Source organism: Tauraco erythrolophus, chromosome 1 (genome assembly GCF_009769465.1).
Source record: "Tauraco erythrolophus isolate bTauEry1 chromosome 1, bTauEry1.pri, whole genome shotgun sequence".
Taxonomy (NCBI): Eukaryota; Metazoa; Chordata; class Aves; order Musophagiformes; family Musophagidae; genus Tauraco; species Tauraco erythrolophus.
In genome coordinates this window covers 98,970,044-98,991,116 of record NC_141465.1, presented here as the reverse complement: position 1 = coordinate 98,991,116, position 21,073 = coordinate 98,970,044, and the positions used below count along the sequence as shown (strand labels likewise).

The following is a 21,073-nucleotide window of genomic DNA, read 5'->3' as shown; positions in this document are numbered from 1 at the left end:
CATTTTGCTTTATTATAGTTCCAGGTATGAACACCTACATAAAATGGGAGTTGCACTGAATAATTTCTGAAAATGTGATACTTGTTCTTGTAATTCTGAGAAAAAATTATGAATATTCTGGTAGTGTAATATTCATAAATCTGATTAATGTTTAATTCCTTTTTTCTACATTTTAGAATACATCTTTCTCTAATATGACAATTATTTCTGGGCATAATTTGTCAAGAATACTTAAATATTGCATTTCTTTCTCTTCCTCTTTCTCTCTTTCACTTTCTCTGTCTTTTTCTTTGTAGTCCTGTTGATTTAATATTTTTTTTTTTCAGGAGACCTGTTGAGTTGAAAACTTTTTCTTTTCTTTTTCACTAATTTTATTCGAACAGTATGGAATACACTAAAGATTGCTAGAAATCTTCAGAATTGTGGTGTAACAAAGATTTTGATTAAAAAAAAAAACAAAGCAGAAAAAAAGCTAGGAACACCGGATTTTTAATAAACAACCTACTTTTTATAGCAATTCTTGAAAGCAGGTGCCTTGTGAGGTCCTCCGCTGTTATCTCACTGGGCAATAGTAGAATCCTTGAAATCTGATTGATTGATTAATATGGGGCTGTAATTTTAATCCTGTCTTTTTTAAAAAAATATATATACGTGTGCAGAACCATAGTGGAACTCCTTTTTATTTATAAAAATATCAAAACATGTCAACAAAAGTAAACACACAGACCTTGTGAACATGAATTTATGGAAAAAAAAAGAACAAGAGATTAATGTAGCCTATTGCTAAAAATATTCCCCATAGTTCATTGTGTAATGCTTTGCCCAGGCTGATTCAAACTGTTTCCAGTGATGAAGTTTCCACTTTCTTTTTTTTTTCTTATGAGATTATTTAAGGTTAATGGATCCTATGAAGAATTTGTTTCTGTTACTCTGTTCTTGGCCATAATTTTTCATTTTCCTTTTTCTAAATTAAACTTTTGGAAATCATAACCATTCTAGAATTAATTAGTAGAACCTTAGCTGTTGACTTTCAAACTTTTGAATGGTTTTATTTTGAATTTATAAAATTCAGTATTCCAAATTCACCATATGAGAGCAATACTTAGCAAGTATTGTAATTTATCTAGGCCCCTGTGTGGTCTTAAAATGCAAACCTTAATATGCATAAAAGAATGAATGGTTTCATAGATAGTTGACGGTAGCGCTTGATGGATGTTATACATGTTGTTCATGCAAACACTGGCCCGTAAATGATTCTTAAAATCACATTATTAGACTGTAACAATATTGTCACATCTGAAACTCCATACCAGTAAAAGTGTATTTTACACAGGTTTAATTTGCCTGTACTTTTAACATTCCTCATCCTCAACTCCTTGAAGAAAAAGGTAACATAATCAAACTGTAAGATATTTTCTGAAAAGTAGCAACCCTCTCTTTTACACATTGGCAGCTTTTGAAAGGTTTATATGTGTTCTGATGTCTTTCAAAATGGCATTTTTTATGAGCTTCATCCTTTTGAGAAAGCTGTATTAAACATATTTTTAAGGGAACATTTTAGCAACTGTGAAAAAGTATATCTGTTGAATGGTTTAACAGCATACTCTCATTGGAAATGAACTGATTCCACTAATCTGTGAAAATGAGCCATAAAAACAAGACCTCTTCTCTAGGGGAGCTATTGACAGGTTGACATCACAGGCTTTTTAATTCTCTGGTGTCCAACCAGGGCAGTGACCAATTCAGCTTTTGCTTTAGTTTTGGAGATCATTTGTACAGGTATGTTTTCTTCCTACTGAAGAACTTGCATCATAGCAATTGGTGACCTAATTGATGCTCCAGCCCTCAACCTTGAATCACAGAGGCAGAAAACATGTCCTTAACTCTGGTGGCTTCTAGAGATGGATTGTCTAGGGGTTTTCTTGAGGGAGGGTGGAGCTTATTTTATTTTATTCTTCAGGAGGTTAATGGTGCTGGCATTTGAGTAATTTTTGGTTATTTGTCAGGAAATTGTAATTCCATGTAATTCACTTCTGATATGATGCATCTTTCTTAGCTTTAGCTATTACACTGAACATCTTGCTGGTCATCTAGATTCCCCTATAGTTACTGGTGAAAGTTTTTTCCAGGAGCAGTACGTACCTAAAGATAGATACCTAAAATGGGACAAATTATCTTGTATGTCTCTAACGCTTATGGAAGGATCTTAGCTGATTAGCTTAGAGCAGATGACTAGCTTTTAGATGTTTATCTGCAGGTGAATTGAAATCTACCTTAAAACTGGAGGCAAACAGAGAGGCACTGTTGTTCTGATTTCCTAGAAAGAGCTGTATACCCAGAGAAGAACAAAGAGTTTATTTGTTGATAGATTTTTAAAGTAGCATTCATTTCTTAGAGTTACAACTATGCAGTGTAAAGAGATATGATTAATGCATGAGCTGAAATGTGTAATATCACTTCCATAGATGTTAAAGTGTAAAAATTTTAAGTATATGACCTCTCACTTCAACTGAGATTAAATTAAAAAAAAAGTGTTTAAGGGAGTTAGACATTCATATCTCTCTCTAATTCGTTGTGAAGCAGTTGCTTACCTTTCTAAGATTCCTCTGAATTGCCTAGCCTTAAAATTAAATGTTTGTTTATTATCTCAATTTTTGTATGGGTATTATCATACATAAAGCAAATCTCTCTTTGCTGCCTGTGTCTCGGAGTGCCCTGTTATAGCTCAACACAAGCATCCAACTTCCATAGTTCACAGTAGAAGTTTTAATGCTTTTAGAGCATAAGGAAAATAATTCAACTCTGAGCTCTGAGGCTGTATACAGTCATCAAGTATTTACATTTCTTCATTTTCAGCAATGAACTCACTGTAACATGGCACCCAACTGTTTGTATTGCTGCAAAATACAATATGAAGGAAATTGGTTGAATTATTATCGAGTTAAAGGTCATTAATGATTACCATAAATACAGAATTTCTCAGAAGCAGTTCCCATTTTTAGGATGGCAGCTAAGATGTGGTCATACTTGTGTTTTAAAATTTATATCATGGCTAGCCCAGGGGGTGTGAAATGCTTTTTTTTTGCTATGAAAAAGCAGAAACAAAAAGTATGACCAGTTCCTACTGTGGTCCAGCTTATAGATAAGTTCTTAGCACCACCTTTAAGGAGGTGCTGTAATTAATTCCAGGGCAAAAGTCCAACTTTTCTAATGGCAGAGAATTGATGAAAAGATGGTTTATAGCAGGCATTTTGCCTGACAACAACATGAAAAATGGAAATGTTTATCCTAGTAGCAGCTGTGTTTAGCAGGCAGATTTCTTATGTAAGTAAAAGCATAAGGTCAGTTTTCCTGAGCATCTATAGTTGACATATTGAACCTAGAAAACAGACATGAGTACTGCAATTGTAAAGGTTTATTTGGGTTGAGAAGTATAGGGCTCTATAAGTGTCATAATGATTATATGTGTATATATGTGAGGTAGATTTGCTGCACACAAGAGAGATACTAGCTTACAATTTGCGATAAGAAAAGAGTAAACTGAAGAATTAGGGCTGCTTCCAGAATGTGATGTGCTACATTTAAGAGATTGCGAATAAGAATGCTGAAATATTTATCTTTAAACCTCCATTTCTTCCTTTTTTTTTTTTCAATCTTTGTTTTTATGACTTGAAAGATGTTAAAAGTTTGACAAGCTTTTATTGTAATTGCATAAATTCAAACCATGACCTTGTCTGCTTTAAAGTGCAAAGCACTAAACTGCTCCCTAATTGAAGTGGCCAGATTTTAAAATGTTTAGATACCTTTGGTTGAAATCATCAGCATCTGAAATGCTGACTTGGAAAATCTGTGACACCACACTGAATTTGATATCCCAGATCTTCAGAATTCTTCAGTGCTATAGCATATTGTTTGCATTTCTTAGGTTGTATATAAGAAATTTCATAAGCCCATCTTTTAATAATACTGCTGAATAACAAATCTCTAGTTGGACATAAACATCCAGATTTCCGAATTATGTGCAATATCGATATGATAAAAAATCATTTAACATTGTAAGTGTTTTATGCTATATTTTGGAAACAGATGAGTAAAACCCAATTCTGTTGTACAGTTTATTATAAAAAAAGTCAATGGTATAACATTAAATTACTTTTGTAATGACATATACAATGCCATGTACTCCACAGCTTAAATTAGAAACAGCTTCAAAATGTGTTTTAATCCAAATTTTCAAACTAAAGGATTTAACTAGAAACAAGAAGAAAGTACAGTGTAAGTTGACTTCAGACATGCCAAATAGAAGATAATTCTTTACCTTCTGTCCATTCCCTAAATCACACAGGATATCCATGGTATATAAGCACATCTATTTCACATGTACCTCGAGAGTGGTGGGCAGCTACCTATTTTCTGTTGCAAACAGCAGTGGCTCCTAAATTTCAGATGTAACTTCATGCATCTTTTCCAGTCTCCAATATTTCAACCATACAAGAAGTCGCAAGTACTTCTAATTACCACCTACCTGTAAAACCAAAAAAACACTACAAAAAATGAAATGAGGAGTGGCAGGGAAACCCAAATCTCCAAGAGACCAGTCACTTGTGTAAACGCTTGTGGTGCAACATTAAACCTTACCTTGCACCTTCTGCTCCATTAATTGAGCGCTGCCTGTGTTACCGATACTGCTACGCGAGATGCTGTTGCAGAACCCATAGCTGCTGTGAAGCATAGTGGTGTGATATGAAGCGATGCAGAAAACAGTAGCGGCTCTGTCACTAGGTCAGCTGCGAGAAGAAGTGACGTGTGTGAATGTACAGTATATGGAGTTTTGTGAAAGATGCAGTCTCTCTTTCTCCCAAAGGACTTCAGCTGATGATACAAGGGGAATTCAGTTCCCTTTGGCAGGACGCCATGTTGGTCTGGATGCTGTAAATACTTCTGCTTCTATAGTTACTTAGCTCATGGTGCTAAAAATATACTCGTGACAGACTTAATGAAAGTATTTTCTTTAAAAAACTGCTTGTCTACAACAATCATTTAATGTTCTTGTTTGCATGTGTGGATCTCATTATTCTGACATAGCTATTAATACTGATGAAAATTAAAGAGAGAGAATCCAAATATTTTCATACTTGCACTTTTCCTGTAGCATTTAAGAAACCCCACAGCTAATCAGCCATAAATTTTCTTGATATTTTTGTTTACTTTTTTCCAATTCAAGAGTAATATAGCAATATATGAAATTGTATTGCAACAGTAAGGGCTTCAGAATCCCAGTAGATGATGTAATTATGATTAAAAATTAGTATTATTGAATAATTCACTTTTGTAATATGCAAAATAGTTTTTTCTCTCATTTTCAGTAACCATCAGTCTTAATATCTAACTAATGAAAAAACATAAACAGTGTCATCTGTCAGGTTCCTAACAGAGAATGCCACTTATTGGAGCCTCATTGTTTACTTTAGCAGGTAGTTTATGGACTGGAATCATTTAATTGTTCTGAGCACATAATTACATGACAGCATTTTCCAATTTAATTAAAATGTACAAATCTGAAGATTAAGGGAATTTTTGAATTATTAATCATTTCTCCTCTAGGAAATCTTGTTGCTCTGCAGGAGATTTGTCCAGTGTACAACTATACGTATTTTTTTCCTTCTCTTTCGCAGACAGACAATTTTCCCGCAGAGCCCAATTACATGGGCAGCAGGCAGCAGTTTGTTCAAAGGTAAGGCCTATTAAATAACTTTCTCGGCTTCCCCATTTGCATTCTTGTCAAAATTGCTTTGCCAGAGAGTACAATTCAACTTAGAACAAGTAAATACAACTCTCTTTCTTTTGTCTTTTTTTTTTTTTTCCCAATATGTATTTCAGTAGCTCCACGTTCAAGGATCCAGAAAGAGCCAGCTTGAGGGACAGCGGGCATGGGGACAGTGATCAGGCTGACAGTGACCAAGACACTAACAAAGGCTCCTGCTGTGACATGTCTGTTAGGGAGGCACTCAAGATGAAAACTACTTCAACTAAAAGCCAGCCACTTGAACAAGGTGAGTGAAGCCTCCAATGCTTACGAAAGCATAAAGTTTAAGCCGTCATTATAAGCCTATTAGTATTGCAGTTGTGGTTTATCAAGGTGGAATAGCCCACTGATAATACTATCAGAGAAAACAGTAAATCTTGTAGCTAACCCAGAGCAAAGAATGCTCAGTATCTTTTAGAATGAACATGAAATGAAACCGCAAGTATCCAAAGTAGATTTAAAAAAAAAAAAGAAAAAAATTAGTACTTTTCTAAAATGATTAGATTATACTTTATCTACATTGGCATTGCCTGTGATATGTTATACACAGTCCTTCTGCCAAAGCAAGATTTGAAAATTTAAACTAGACATGACTGCAACAGATAAAAGAATGCCAGTCATTTACATTCCTCACGCAGTTTGGAGAAGAGAAAAAGAAAAGAGGCTTGGGATATCAAATGAGTAAAAATGGATCAGAAGATGTTTTCATTTCATGGATGTATTTTCCTATTTGTAATGTTTATTTCACCATTAATAGTAGTGTGAAAATTGTCAAATAACAACATAATCTGATTTTCAGCATAATTTCATTCACATCCTCTGAAGATACCAAAGATGAGTGTCTGCAAAACAGCTAAAATAACTTACATCAGGACAATGACAGTGATGTCTGCAAGCATTCATTCTGACAAACAAGCATGTTTATTTCCTCAAACCCTGTGTCCAATTATTTTTTCCAGATGTGTTTTATCTAATCATGAAGTCTTTTATTTCAAAAGAGACACTTTTTTTTTTTTTTAAAAAAAAACATCAGACAGATTGAGTACTCCAGTATTGTGTGTGTTTGTGTTTTGCTTCTAGGCTGTAAGCAGTAAGAAAATGCATCACTGAATTATTTTTAATGTTTTGTATGTTTCTTATTATTTCAGTTTGTTGTGGGGAGGATGATTCAGTGTTAAAGACAGTAGAAAGATTATTAAATGAGTCAGCCTTAAAAAAAACCCCACTATATTTATAATTAAGCAGAAATATAAACTTTTTATTAATTGTTGATTAATTTCAACTAGGTTTTTTACCTCTTGGCCTAGTCTGATTTGTAGTCAAGTCATCAGGAAATACACATTCGACTTCATTTTTCTGATTATGTTGAGATTGCAACATAATTTTTCCTTTGTAGAATATTTAGAATGCTGCAATATAATTTATTCTGTATATATTTGAAGGTTGACCTAATGTATGACCTTATTTTCCAAGTAATAAATGCCAGAAAGATTATTTTTTCCTGACCTTTTGCCACAGCAACTCTCTGCTTATAATTGGACATTGATCTGTATAAAGATGCAGTACTGGACTTTTTTTTTTTTTTAAGAAGCTATTTGAGTGTGTGTCTAATTTTCTCATTTTTCTGTAAGAAAAAGACAAAGCCTCTGGATTTCTATTTATCAAGTATAGCCATGAAAGAGTTCAAAAATTTTAAAATTTTCATTAGGAAAATTATTTGCTACTCAAATTAAAAATGTGTGATTTTTAAGAAAAGGACTGTATGGCCAGAGTTCATAATATTGTAGTTTCTCCAACAGCATCAAGCCCGATACTGATCAAAATATAAAAACTCTAGTAAGTAAATTAAGCCAACCATTTGTATTGCTAATTTTCATTATAATGCAAAGAGTTATATGGAGGTTTGCACTTGTCATTATATTTAGATGAGGGGCCCTATTTATCAAGAAACAGTTTATTCTGGTGGCTTACATGAATTCCTCACATTCTTGTTAAACATATATTGAACTGTGAATGGTAAATACTGTCAGCCTCTGAACTACAGCAGTGGGTGTTTTTGTGAGTTTTCTTACTGAGGAAAAAAAAAGAATGATAGAGAGAGAAACTAATTCCTCCTCCCCCCCTCCCACCCCCCACCCCGCAATATATTTACAAATGGTAATGATATCCATTTATTGACTTGTACTCTTCTGTCTCAAGTGTGCTGTAATAAAATCACTGGCATATTACGAAAACTTAACCTGCAGCGAGCACCTTATGGGGCTACAGAGCATTGCAGCAACAAATGTGGTGCAATGTGGTGTTCCCAATGAAATCAACGATTGCTTGTTATTGACCTTAGTACAATTAGTGCTCTTAGCCCAAAGTAACTTTTCTCTTTTGAAAGAAGATGAAAAAAAATGTTTTCTCTAGTCATAAGCCAAGTTGAAGGAGGGTGAGAAATACGATATAGGTGATTAGGATAGAAAAAGGTTCTAATTTTCTTTAGAGATTTTTTTTTTTCTAGGAAAAGGAGATGGACAGCTTGCTAGAAACAATTGTCTACGGCAGTACCTGAAGCAGTATCGGAAATTGTGCTTCTGTCATCATTCCGGGTCGTGTGTAGAGATGACAATTCACTGTTTTGTAGCAAAGTTTCAAGCTCGATTATTGTTGCTTAAAGATATTTAAAATAGTTTAACTTTGCTGATAGAACAGTACTAATTACTGGACCTTCTGGCATTTTTGAAAAATGGTCACAATTAACTGTGAATTCGTGATCTTGACTTGAGTGTCCTAATTTAAAAATCAGTTAAATTTGGGTTTGAGATCCTTCGTGTGTAATTCCAAACACCATTGTCACAGGTCCAATTCTATCCAGGGCAGTAGTAAGAATGCTAGCAGTATCAGTAGTTTAACTACAGTTTTGAGCAGATCTAGCCTAGACAGGTTGAAAATTAAGTGATTATATTGAGACAAAAAATGTGTGAGTAGCGCTACAGCAATTGTGCTTCTATCACTACCAGAGAAGTAGGAAATTTTATGAAAAAATAATTTTTGTAGACAAGACATTTTCTGATGTCAGCATGGGATGGGAGGCAATCAAAGTTTCTTTATGATTTGCATTAAAATAGTGAAAACAGTGGATGGTAAAGCCTCAGTAAGTTTCCTATTAAAATATTTGATTTCAAGGAAAAGATCTCCAAATAGCAGTTTTGTCTGGTGGTGATTGTAAACACACAAATGGGAAAGATAATGCAAATTAGGTATCATTATGAAATGCTTATGAAAGCGTATCACTTGATCTTAATGGAAAAAAAGGGGAAAAAAACCCAACCCTATAAAAGTTATTAGGACAGTAAGTCTTGTATTTAAATAAGCACGTCCCGTTTTAGTTATCGGAACCGTATATCCTCTTTCTGTGGATTCAAAGCCACTTTCTGCATAAAAATATCTAGCTGTCTCTTAAGCTTACTTATGCTGTCTGAATCAGCTGTCTTGCTAAGCAGCTCATTCCATATGCCTGCTACTCTTTCACTAGAATGGTTTTAGATAAATTTGTTTTGTTTATCTCTCTTTTTCACTTCTGTTGCTGAGACTTGAAACCTCATCACTAGTTTGGACAGTTTGAGATCACCCTACTTAGAAGTCTTAAAAGAATTAATAGTTTTGAATACATCTGTCAAGTTACCTGTTTGTTCCACCTGAAGTAGCACATATTATTCACATTTTATATTTAAACAACAGAGTAATCTTTTTGTTTGGTATGCTTTAAGCATAACAGCAATAATCTGTATTTCCTGAAAAGATATCCGAAGCTGAAAATGATATTGTAAACCATAAATGATATCTACAAGGAAGCAGTACAACAGCAAGATGTCTGTTTTATAGTTTTCTTAGTGAATCATGGATGTGTTTACCTTATAATCAGTAAAATAATATAGTGTTATGGACTTTTTTGTAGTTACTCATAAATCATTGTTAGATTTTCCCCGGAATTTTTACTTCTTTCTTTTTTTTTTCCTCTGTCTCTCTTTTCTTTCTTTAACATAAATCTATGTTTTCATGTCATTGTCAAAAATATGCAAGGGATTAAGAATCTCCAAATTTGGTAGCTTTCTTGTTGAGTTTTTGCTTTATCATTGTGCCTTGCATCTTTCTTTCACCATGTTTGCTTGCCGTTCATACCTGCATCCCATAGAGGGGGCATTGCTTCGTGTGCTCTTCCCTGGTAAACAGAAGCATGGATCCTGAGAATAAATGAAAAATGGAGGCACCTCCTTGGAGGAAGGGTAAAAGAAAAGTCTTCAGTGTTGGTGTCTGAGACTCCCCAAGGACCTGTATTGCTCACCAGGATTCTCTGTAAAACAGCACTGTTTTAATCTAAGATATAAGTGACTAGTATAAAAAGATTGCAATGTGTCTTCAGGAGAAAACAAAGATATATTAAATATAATTTAAAGATATAATACTTCTTTGTTTGTTGTCAAAACAAATATACATATGCATCACAACTGATGCAGTCCTGCATGCAACGGTCTTAGGAATAAAAACTGTATCAGTGTTACAGAATCTCTGTGAATATTGTTAACTCTTGAGTTTGTCCACTGAAGACATTCACAGAACAAGTCTGTAGTAACTTGCACATTTATATTCTCAATTTCTAAACAAGAATGATACCTGAAATTGAGTATCCTGCATTATCCATCTGCAGCAAAGCAGAAATTGTCAAATTTTTTTCCAAGATTTTTTCTGAACTATCCATTGATTTTCATGTCATAATCTCGCTTGAGTCTGTAGGATAATTAAAATCCATTCTGTTTAACTGAGTGAGAATCAGTCTAGACTGATAAGTGCAGAAAGTTCATCAAGCAAATTTCTGCCGTCTGACATCATCATCAATGCTTTCCATGCCATTGGGGATGATGGGTTATTTTATGAGTACATCAGCTTAATGAGATACTGGAAAAAGAAGATTGTGGAGAAATATTTCTTTTCAAAGTTCTCAGAGCTGGTGATGGCCTCTACTGAGAAACTGATAGAGTTTTGGAGTCCCCTCAGAGCTGGCACAACCTGTGAAACATTTTGTTCAACATTGCTTCCTCCCCTAGGTTTTTTCCCCTGGACAGAACATCTCCTATCACATTCTCTCTGTGATCAGAATGCGAATAGCTGTCAGACTGCACTACTTGTTCTGACGCCACCTAAGAGTCTGTTTGTCACAGACTATCATCCCTTCCAACTCATTAACCCCTAACATGGTCAGGTAAGATGCTGACTTGCTGTTGTATGTCAGGACTTGCATGAAATACCCATTCTTCACTTTCACTTATCGAGGCAAGCTACAAGAGCAACTTAATTGAGAATTTCTTTCCTTTTCTTAGTATAACTTAGTAGTGTCTGTTTCCAGAACTGTAAATTCTGGAAATGGTTAAGTGAAACACACAAAACAAGATATTTTTTCCTCCCTTTTTTCATTTGCTCTTGTCTAGGAAATTTTTTCTCTCTTTTTTTTTAGCTTCTGTGCTTTTTCCAAGAACATGTATGATCCTAGATGAAGACTAGCATAGGACAAAGATGAACTCATCTATTCAACTTATCTATTTGCTTCTGATTGACCAAATTTGTTATCAGTGCCATGGAGATATTTGATTTCGGCCTCATTCTAATAGTGGGATTTTTAATTTGAGACTGAAAATTTATGTAGAATTACAGGTTTTTATGATGCGTAAGGCCATATTTATTTTCATTTATGTCCACTCCAGTGAGTTCAAAAAAATTGTTATGACGTTTAAGCCACTTCCAGCACTTCCTTCCTACTTTTCTGCTCCGAGTACATTGTTCAACGAAACAGTACTTCTGAATTTTAGAGAATTAGCATCATTATTACTGATCTCATCCTTTTTACGAAGTCTTTGGTGAACGGGAATATTGAAGCTCCTATTGGTATTAAACTTTTAAATTAATATATTTCACTTTTAGTCAGAGAAGTGAACTCGTTAAAGTTTCAGATGTTCTAAGTGCCTTGATATCAAACACTCATTTAAAGATGATCAAGGTAACACCTTTGCAAGACTTCCTTACCTAGGTTGAGCTAGGCTATGCAAATATCCTTTTTTGAGAAATCAGAATATTATTACCCCATTGAACCTAAATTAATGAACTAGACAGAGGAATATAGGTCAGTCGCCTTTGCTATACAGATGAATGTTATAACCTTTCTTATTTTAATACCCAGTAATCTATGACATATCTGTTGCTCAATTATAACATGGATCTGGGCAAAATAAAACCAAAACTCTTCTACCTACCAACTTTTATATGTTTTTTCCTCTGTTGCAGTTATGTTGAATGTCTTTCTGGTTTCAAGTTTTATTTTTAGACCACCTACCAGTCAATTTAGGTTCTCTTTTTACAGTTTAGTTATTTCAATACTGACTCTAGATCTGTGAGTGTCACCGTGTGATGTCAGGTTGGCCGATAATCAGGCGTGCTTCAAAGCAGAGTCCAGTTTGTTTGATGCTTCCTCGTTAGAGGTGAGAGTGTTCCCAGGCATAGCCTCCCTCTGTGGTGTGCTCTTCTCGTAACTATATGAGCAGCTTTGGATTTCAGGCAAGGCTATCCAGGTGAGCAAGAAGTTTGAGGAAGCAGGTGTTTGTCCCACAAGAAGTCAGAAAAGGAAGTGAAGCAGCATCCTAATGGAGAAGGGATGGATTAGCTCAATACCTAGACTACTTAGCTGCCTTCATTGATACAAAATAGAAAAGCAGTGCAAACATTCTGGCAGCTGAAGTGACAGTGAATATACTTTGCATCAGAGTATCTTAGCCTATTATTGCTGCCTGTTATTGCCTATTATCCTGCTTTTCAACTGGAGTTGAGTTCTGCCAAACCAGGTTTTTAATCAGGTGCATGTTTCAGCATCTGGCAGATTATTATCATCATGTATCTAGTAGCAGTGAAGTTTTGTGAATAGCATATCCCACATTTAATTAATGTATTTAGCCACAAATTAGGGGGGGAATTTCTAAAACTGATTTTCAAAACATGCAGAAGGAACTTTTTGCATCTGTGCACACACAAAACATGTCATTGTGAAAGAAAGAAGGGATTATAGCCATTCAACACAGCTTCATCTATGCACCATTTGGTGCATTATGCTACATTTTTCAGGTAATTTCATTTCTCCTCCTCATTATTTCTACTTATTTTATAATTACAAGTTAATTCAGTGGTTGAAAATTGTCCATATTTTTTCACTATATTTTGTGTTCATTGGAAGTTTCACCAGCGAATCAATTTAGATGTGTCATTGCTAACACCTTAAAAGATTGAGACTGTACCAATAAAAGTATTAACAAATTTTAGAGTTTTCTCTGGTAAGCTTATTCACAAATTAATGCATAATGTGCACTTTAAGATCACTAGTCTGTTACCATAAGTCTCATGTCTGAGATGTTAGTGCTAATTCTAATGTTTAGCTGCTGTAGCTGTTGGTGTCATTTCCTTGTGTTTTACTTTAGAAGCAACAAAGCAGAATATCCTTCCCCTATCACTAGCATAACTCTTACTATTTTCTTTCTATACTTGCTGTTTTGACACCACCTTTTCCAGGGCTGAGCACAGTCATTGTACTGCAGTTTGTTCTTGGAAGGCTTAGAATACACAAATTATCTTTTTGCTTTATTCCCATTAGAAGAGCAATAGAAGGATTTGCAGTTCTCAGTACGATGGGACCCTTCTATGTCAAAATCATTATCTTCTGCTAACATTTCTTCTTTTCGGCTTCTTTTTATAAATTGAAAGAAAAGTGGGGGCATAGAAAGATCAACAACTTTGAAACAAGGAAATCAGAAAATAGATAGTTTTCATTGTTTCAGGCTTTATGCATTTCCCTGGGTGGTAAATGGATGTTCTCTGCCTGTGCTTACTTTTGTTAATGAAAATTTTAGGACGTATATTCATACATTGGTTGGATATTTAATATGGAAACTATTGTAATGAGACTAGAGAATCTTATTCCTGCCTCTTAGGCTAAGAAAACATTCTTGTATGGCATATTTACAGTTTTCTTTTAGTTAAGCTTGCATCAAATTATAGTTTAAAACCCATATATATAAGAGAGTGTGTGTGTTTATTCAGTTATAAAAGGAGACTATTAAAATAAACAAAACATCTTATCCTCTCTTTCTCATTTTAAATCACAATCGTATGATTGTATCTCCTGAGTCAGCAGAAAATACGGATATGATAAACAGTGATGGTCGTTAAGTTTTGACACAATCCAATTGCATATTCCAGCTGCATTCTTGTTGTCAAAAAGAAGGAATATTCTGCAGATGAAGTTACTGTAAAACTAATGCATATTAGTTGGAAACTTGAACACGGGCTGTGGTTAACAACAGTTTTATGTCCGGCTGGGGAAGACATAACAGAAGTGTCTTAAATAAGAGACAAGAGGTAATTATTCCATTCAGTAATGCTTCAGTTGGAATAATATTATTTGTTTTTTATTCCCTTGGAACAAAGTGTATCTCTTAATTTCTGTACACAGTAATCGACTCTGTCCTCTTCACGGCCCTTTCTCTGTGTACATACAACTTTTCTTCTATGCCCTGGTTTCCACAGGGAGAAAAGTAGTATGATTTAATTTGGGCCAGAGGTGCAGCACACTCTAATTAGTGACACAGCCTCCGTGCTCAGTTTGTAGGCATATTTTTAAGCAAGATCTGGACAAATTCAAAATCAACAGAGAGGCAGAATAGCAGCAGAAAATAGAGGTTTATGAAACATGGGCTGTGGGTGAAGTTTGAAAGAAGTATTTGTTTAAAACTACTGTTTGTTTAAATGAACAAAGACTAAGGTGAAATATAATAAAAATCTTTTTATATATAAAGTTCTTATAAGTAGGATGGTGATTGCTTTTTGTTTTCTTTATGTTTAATTTGCTGGGAGAGCTATTTAGGTTACATATGAGGTAGAGCTTTGCTATAGAGATAGGTAGGCACTGAAGCAGGCTACCCATGTAGGTTAAAGAATCCCCCTTCCTGATGGTTTTTAAAGCAGGTTAGATACACATTTGTCAGCTATAACCTAGATTTATTTTAACCTACCCAGGGCCAGAGGATCCACTCTAGCCCGTTTTTTATGATGCCATAATTAAATGTGAGGATGCGATATACTGTCTAGTCCTGAGTAAAACATACTGAAAGGGAACATTTCCACTGACCTGTTCTGCAGCCTTTTCTCTGCGAAAATCTGTTACGGGAAGAGCTCACTCTGTTAGAGAATCATAGGGAACGTGCACTATGTAGAGCTTCACAACAAGAATCTCTGGCATAATATAATAGTACTTAGCATTTAACATGGATTTTGCTCAGAGACAGAGCTGCAGCATGATTAGCTAATTACTGCTTAGTGAAACTTTGTCTAGTCTCTGTACATCAGTGGCACACGCATGCCGTGTATCAGCCTCTCTGCACCTACTGACCATCCTGATTTCCAGAAAGGCAGAACAGCTGGTTTCCATTCCCTGCTGCTGCTTTCTCCTATTCCAGCTGCTGCACTCAAATAACCTCCCTTCCCCAAGTGGGCTTCATATGGTTTGAAAGGGACTTAATGTACCTCAGTGCATAGGGAACTTTTGATGCATATTTCATCATGTTTCAGTTCTTTCTACAGGGAACACTGCACGTATAACAGATGTTCCCTCACTACTACCCTTTCTTGAAGGTGACATGCCCTTTTTTGTGTTTCATCTCTAATGTATATGGAGCTGCTAGCGCCTGTGTGGTACTAAAAAATACTGCTCCATGGCTGCCCCTGTGCTGCATGCCAAGCTATATTTAATTCCATCTGGTCCCCTCTGCAGCATGAAAGGGAGAGGAGCATATGCCCAATATAACCAAGTCATACTGTGGCACAGAAAAAAACTCTTTATTTAAGATAAGTAAATGTATTTTTAAAAATTAAGACCATATTCATTTATCTTTTCATACATAAATTGTCTCATATAAATCAGTAGGGATGTTCATGTAACTACATGTTAAACATCCTTCACCTCTTAATATTTCTTTTGATATTACTAGTGTGTATGTGTATGTAGTATGCGAGTGTTTATATATGTACACACATATGCACAAATACAGAAATAAGACAATGAAAAACTGAAAGCTCTAAAACATCGTATGCTTGTTTTATAACTGCAAATATGAGAACAGTCAAATTAGTTTACAAAAACCACTGTATTTTCATCTTAAAGCTTGGTTTGGGAAAGTATGATAATACTGAGGCAAAAGCTGTCAACCTAAAATATAGTATACAGTTGAAAAACAGTATTTTAAAATTATATATATTAATTTTTAATATATAATTAATGTATAGTACTGTACCTATGTGCATATATACATATATATAACAATATAATTGCAGTGTCTGCTTAAATATTATATGGATGTGCACCTTGGATTTTTAGAGAGTCGTCTATCAGCTTAATTGTTTCTCAGATTTTTGCATTAAATTAATCATACAGAATTTTATTATCTGACCCAATTTTTGCCTAAACAAATGAATGTAGTTCTTACATAAAAAGTGCAATTTAGGTTGCACATTAGACATGATTTCTAGCAGTTACAGAGTTCAAACAATCTTCCAAGCTCTGAGTCAAACATACAGACTAAGGACAACAGAAACACAGGTGGAATTATGTCTGCTCTGATACTATGAAGAGACTTTTACAGCACATCTGTAATCTGCATGTCCTAGGGAAGCCTATATTGGATCTGTATGTGCTACTGAATATGAATATTCCTACACTTCATGTGTGTGATTAGTTTTAGCATGTGGTATTTCTTTTCTACTTTACCAGTTTGATTTGAAGTGAGGATTCTGTTCCTCATCTCTATGCTATTTTCTTGTTGCAAGCAAATTTCACATAAAGACAACATAGGTCTATATGTTTATGCAAAATTAATTCTAATTTAAAGAAGAAATAACTTTATCATTTCCCCTCACCCCGATATATATAAAATTCATACTGCACCTTTACAATAATTTCAGAAAGCACTAGCTTCACATCTCTTTTATAGGAATATTTTACTCGCAGTAGAAATTTTGCACATGTAATGTGGGAAATAATCATATTATATGGCCCTAACAATGTGTCATTTTTGGGTGGCTTCTCTTATAAAGGACAATATTTTTCTCTGTGAAAAAACAGCAAAAAATTTCTGTCAAATCCTCAGCCTGATTAATTTTATATACTTGGTATTTGCTTATAGGCAAATAAGTTCAAAAAAGGGCAAATTAAAACAGTTTGACTAAAATATTTGTAAGATTTGTGTCTATGTTATAAACCACAGAAAGTTGAATATGATCCTGAGATACGCCAGGTACTGCTTTCTTTTCTCTCTTTTCTCATCTACAAAATTTTATGACCCAACAATACCTGGCTGATACTCAGGTACGAAAACCTGGGTGCATAAGAAAGGCAGGTGTTCTTGAGGGGAAGTGCACTGAGTAGAGAGAGATAAAGAAAACTGCCTTGAACACTACAGCCACTGCTGTGAGGAAAGCTTTAAACTCAGTTTAACTTTTAGTCAGTGTGCTGTGGATGCTTTTTCCTTCTTAAGAGTATGATAGAGTAACCAGAGCACACTACTGAATTGGACTATAAAAACTAAAATGAAAAAGATCGTGTAAAGTTGATACTACATATCCTTAAATCACTGAAAAAACCATATAATAGCATGAAATATTTTTTCTTTGGCATTCAGGCTTATAATAAACAAATAAGGACATTCTGAAAACGTATTTGGATGGAATTACACTAAAAAGTTCACATAGTAATGTATGGTAAAATATATTATGGCTTGCAAGTGTCTCCTAAGCAAGCACTACTATATTAACTCAGGACTCTTACATTTAACAGTTATTACAATTTTCAAACAATAAAAAAACAATAATAAAAATGTAAATTTTTAACACAAATATGAAAAACTTAGAAGCATGTAGTAAAAACTAACTCAACTATCATTGCATGGTTGTTTCAAGATACAAACAGACTTTTTTATGATAGACTTCTAAAATAAATCTCATCTCAAAATTTTCTGGCTTCAGGGTATTTTTTGGGAAAATAAAATTCCATGAGATATTTAAGCCTAGTTATTGATATATAGTTATAGAAATTGTGAATTTTGCCTATGGATACCTTTTCTTTATACAGAACTATTGATAATATCCGTAGTTTTGTTACAGAGTGGCTTTATTCATTCTCTATTACTAATGTTTAGTTTTATTCCTTTAATTTTAATTTTATGTGTTTTATTTTACGTACATTCATATTTTTTCTTAGTATATGGAGAATAGCAGAAATATATATGTTAGAATTTTGTTAAAAGAAAAGAGTTTCTTAAAAACAGTTTAGATGATCAGTGAAAAGAGGAAACTTTCCTTCTTCTTGTTTTAAGAAATTTTACCCCATCACTAATTCATTATTATTTTGCAGTGATCTCAGGAGATGTGTAACTTCTTAAGTAAGACAAAATAAGCTACTATTTAAAGCCTAAAAATTTACTTGCTATTTAAAAATCTAAAGATTTCTTTAAATTCCTTAAATATGTACCTTCAGATGTCAGTAGAATTACAGATCATTGTAAATTTATTAAATTTCTGCAACTTTTCAGAGGTATACATGACAACAGTAGCTGGCTCATTGTTTATTAAAAAGAACTCTTATATGTAAACTTTTTACAAGCACATTTGAAAGATGAGTACCATACAGCTTCTTTCCTTACTGTTAACTTGATTCTTTTTCTGATATGCGGAAGTATGGGGGGAGAGAGAGAGAAAAAAAAGTCACAGGAAGAAGAAAGAAAACAAAAAATTAGAAGTTTAAGGTGTGGGAAGATAACATACAACACAGAGGAGAAAAAAAGCAAGTAATCAAAACACACTTAGATTTCTTAAGAAACAAGAAACTGCCCTACTGTTTAGAGGTAGTATGCATTTGTTGAATTTAATTTTCTGCCAAAAGTGATCAAAATTTGTATTTTTCCTAGACACTAGCTGCAATTAAATAATCCTAAACTGGAATACCTTCTGTATCAGACAGGTTCTTGCAGTTTTGCAAGTTCATCAGAGTCAGCAGTTATACCACCTTGCCTGTTTTGAAACAACACAGTATGATATTTATTTATTGCTATAAATCAATAAAACACAAGTTTTTACTTTTAATGCAATGTCAGGTACCATCATTCTTTGCATAAGTTTTTGTAGCTGAATAAAAAGAAAATAATTCCTCAGAATATAGATGATATTTTTATTTAGGGTTTTAGTGCCTTTGTTCAGTTTACTGGCAAGATTTGGGAACAGAGTACTCTGGAAAATATAACAAAAGTAAAAAAAATGTTAAGTTCAAGTCAGCTAAAAATACTCTTCACAATCTTAATGAAATCCAGGAAATACAAATTTATAACATCGGCGTTTAGAGTGAGTCTTACCTTTCCAAAATAGATTCAAAATTAGGGCTCGGATTTTCTCCTAGATCTTTAGTCCTTTGTAAGTATAAGGATACTGGAAAATCCAGACTTCAACGTTTTGTTAGTTGAGAAAAGATAAAGAAAGCTTAACATCTCAAACCTCTACATTTTCAATGCTATTAAAGGAAAGAACAGTCCACAAGTTCTTAGGAACCTTGTCCTTACCATTTCACCTGCCATGTTACCTACTTCTGATCTAGTTAGCCTGATTCTTTATAGTTAATTAGTTGATGAGCACTTTAGAATTAACGAGGAGAGCAATAGGTGCTCAATTCCTTTGACCTATTTTAGATGAATCATACCCTCAAATCCTCATTCCTCTCTACTGTCAGTAAAAGATGACTCACTCAGATGTAGCTCAATAATTGTAGATATCTAAAGTTATGAAAGATGAATTGCAGTTCAGTGTTTTTGCAGGAACCAGTTTTCGTACACTGTCTGTTGTTTATCGCAACTTTTTGGCTTCTGTGTCTCTTATTTCTGTTATAGGTGTATATGATTCCAGCCCATGTTTATTCTGGAGTCATCATCATTAATTTATTCAGCAAATCTTTCATCAGAGTCATGATGTGGAGGTGATGAATCTCCCTTCCATATAAGAAATACGATTTTTGTTTGCACAGCTGTTGTTTTCTCTTCCATGTATTTGCAGTTGGTAACTGTTTCTTCACTTGCAAAATCAAGTGCCTGTGTAAGGTTTATAGTTTTCGAGGCTTTGCTTAAATATTCATCTATTTGGCTTTTCTTTTGAATACTTATGGCCAAATTACTGGCGCCAGAAGCAATAAAGAATAGTGTGTTGGAGGTTTAAATTTAGAAACTGAGATCAACCTGTACTTTGGCTTCTAAAAAGCTCTATATGCTGAAATGCTTTATTGAAATGACTCACAGAAAACGAAAGGGATGGTCTTAGATTACATTGACCTCTACTTAAAATTAAAATAAATTAACGTATTTATCTGACCGTTGGATGTATTATAATTTAAGTTAATTAAATACCAAGAGATGAATAAAAGCATATTAATTTAGGGATTAACCTCTATATAGGATATCTGTACCTTACATAGTGTTAATCTTCAGTAAATTTTTATCGTTTGATTAGTTGAAGTAATTCATGATCTTACTAAACCTAACTTCTTATTACATCTAAGACAGTTCTTGTATGTTCATTAAATAGCAATGGATTCTGGAATAGCTGTTAATCCCCGGCAAATACATTTAAGAATCAACTGGTATTTCATAAACATACAGTAACAATCCTATTAAATCTAAGTAAATATTTATTTAAGATACTTGGTTTATTCTGTCGTATCATGCCCACTCTAGTAAGTGCCATTAATGGTGGTAAGGTGAGGTTTATCTGCAGGAGTACGCCTGCCACTCTCATCTCAATTCCACCACCAGAGCTAACTGCTGGAGATGTAGCGCAAGCTAAAAAAGAGATGTCCTTCTAACCTTTCTGCACTGCGTCCCTGAAAGAGATAAACTAAACTAAATATATATTCATATAGTTACGTGATTGTCAGAGTTTTCTGCCAAACAGCCGTGTGAACTGGGGTTGTCTTTTTTTTTCACACTTCTAGATGACATAGCTTTGCCAGCAATACTTCACAATATAGAACTGGTCTCACAAGTTGCTGTTAACCATCAGTGTTATCAATAGTGAACACAGACTGCTTTCTTTAAGGCTCACACAGATAAAGATTGAACTGCATTTTCACCTATTGAACAGAATTGTCAAGAATGTATT

The 21,073-nt window shown here is 34.1% G+C and overlaps 1 protein-coding gene across 1 annotated transcript in view; it reads left to right on the top strand.

Annotated features, from left to right (window-relative positions):
* PCDH17 (protocadherin 17) overlaps positions 1-21,073 on the top strand; it is a 92,626-nt gene that overhangs the window by 22,494 nt on the left and 49,059 nt on the right. The window contains exons 2-3 of the mRNA XM_086611753.1: positions 5,676-5,734; positions 5,881-6,053. Coding sequence (XP_086467879.1) covers positions 5,676-5,734; positions 5,881-6,053 — 232 coding nt within the window. The remainder of the gene's footprint in view (positions 1-5,675; positions 5,735-5,880; positions 6,054-21,073) is intronic.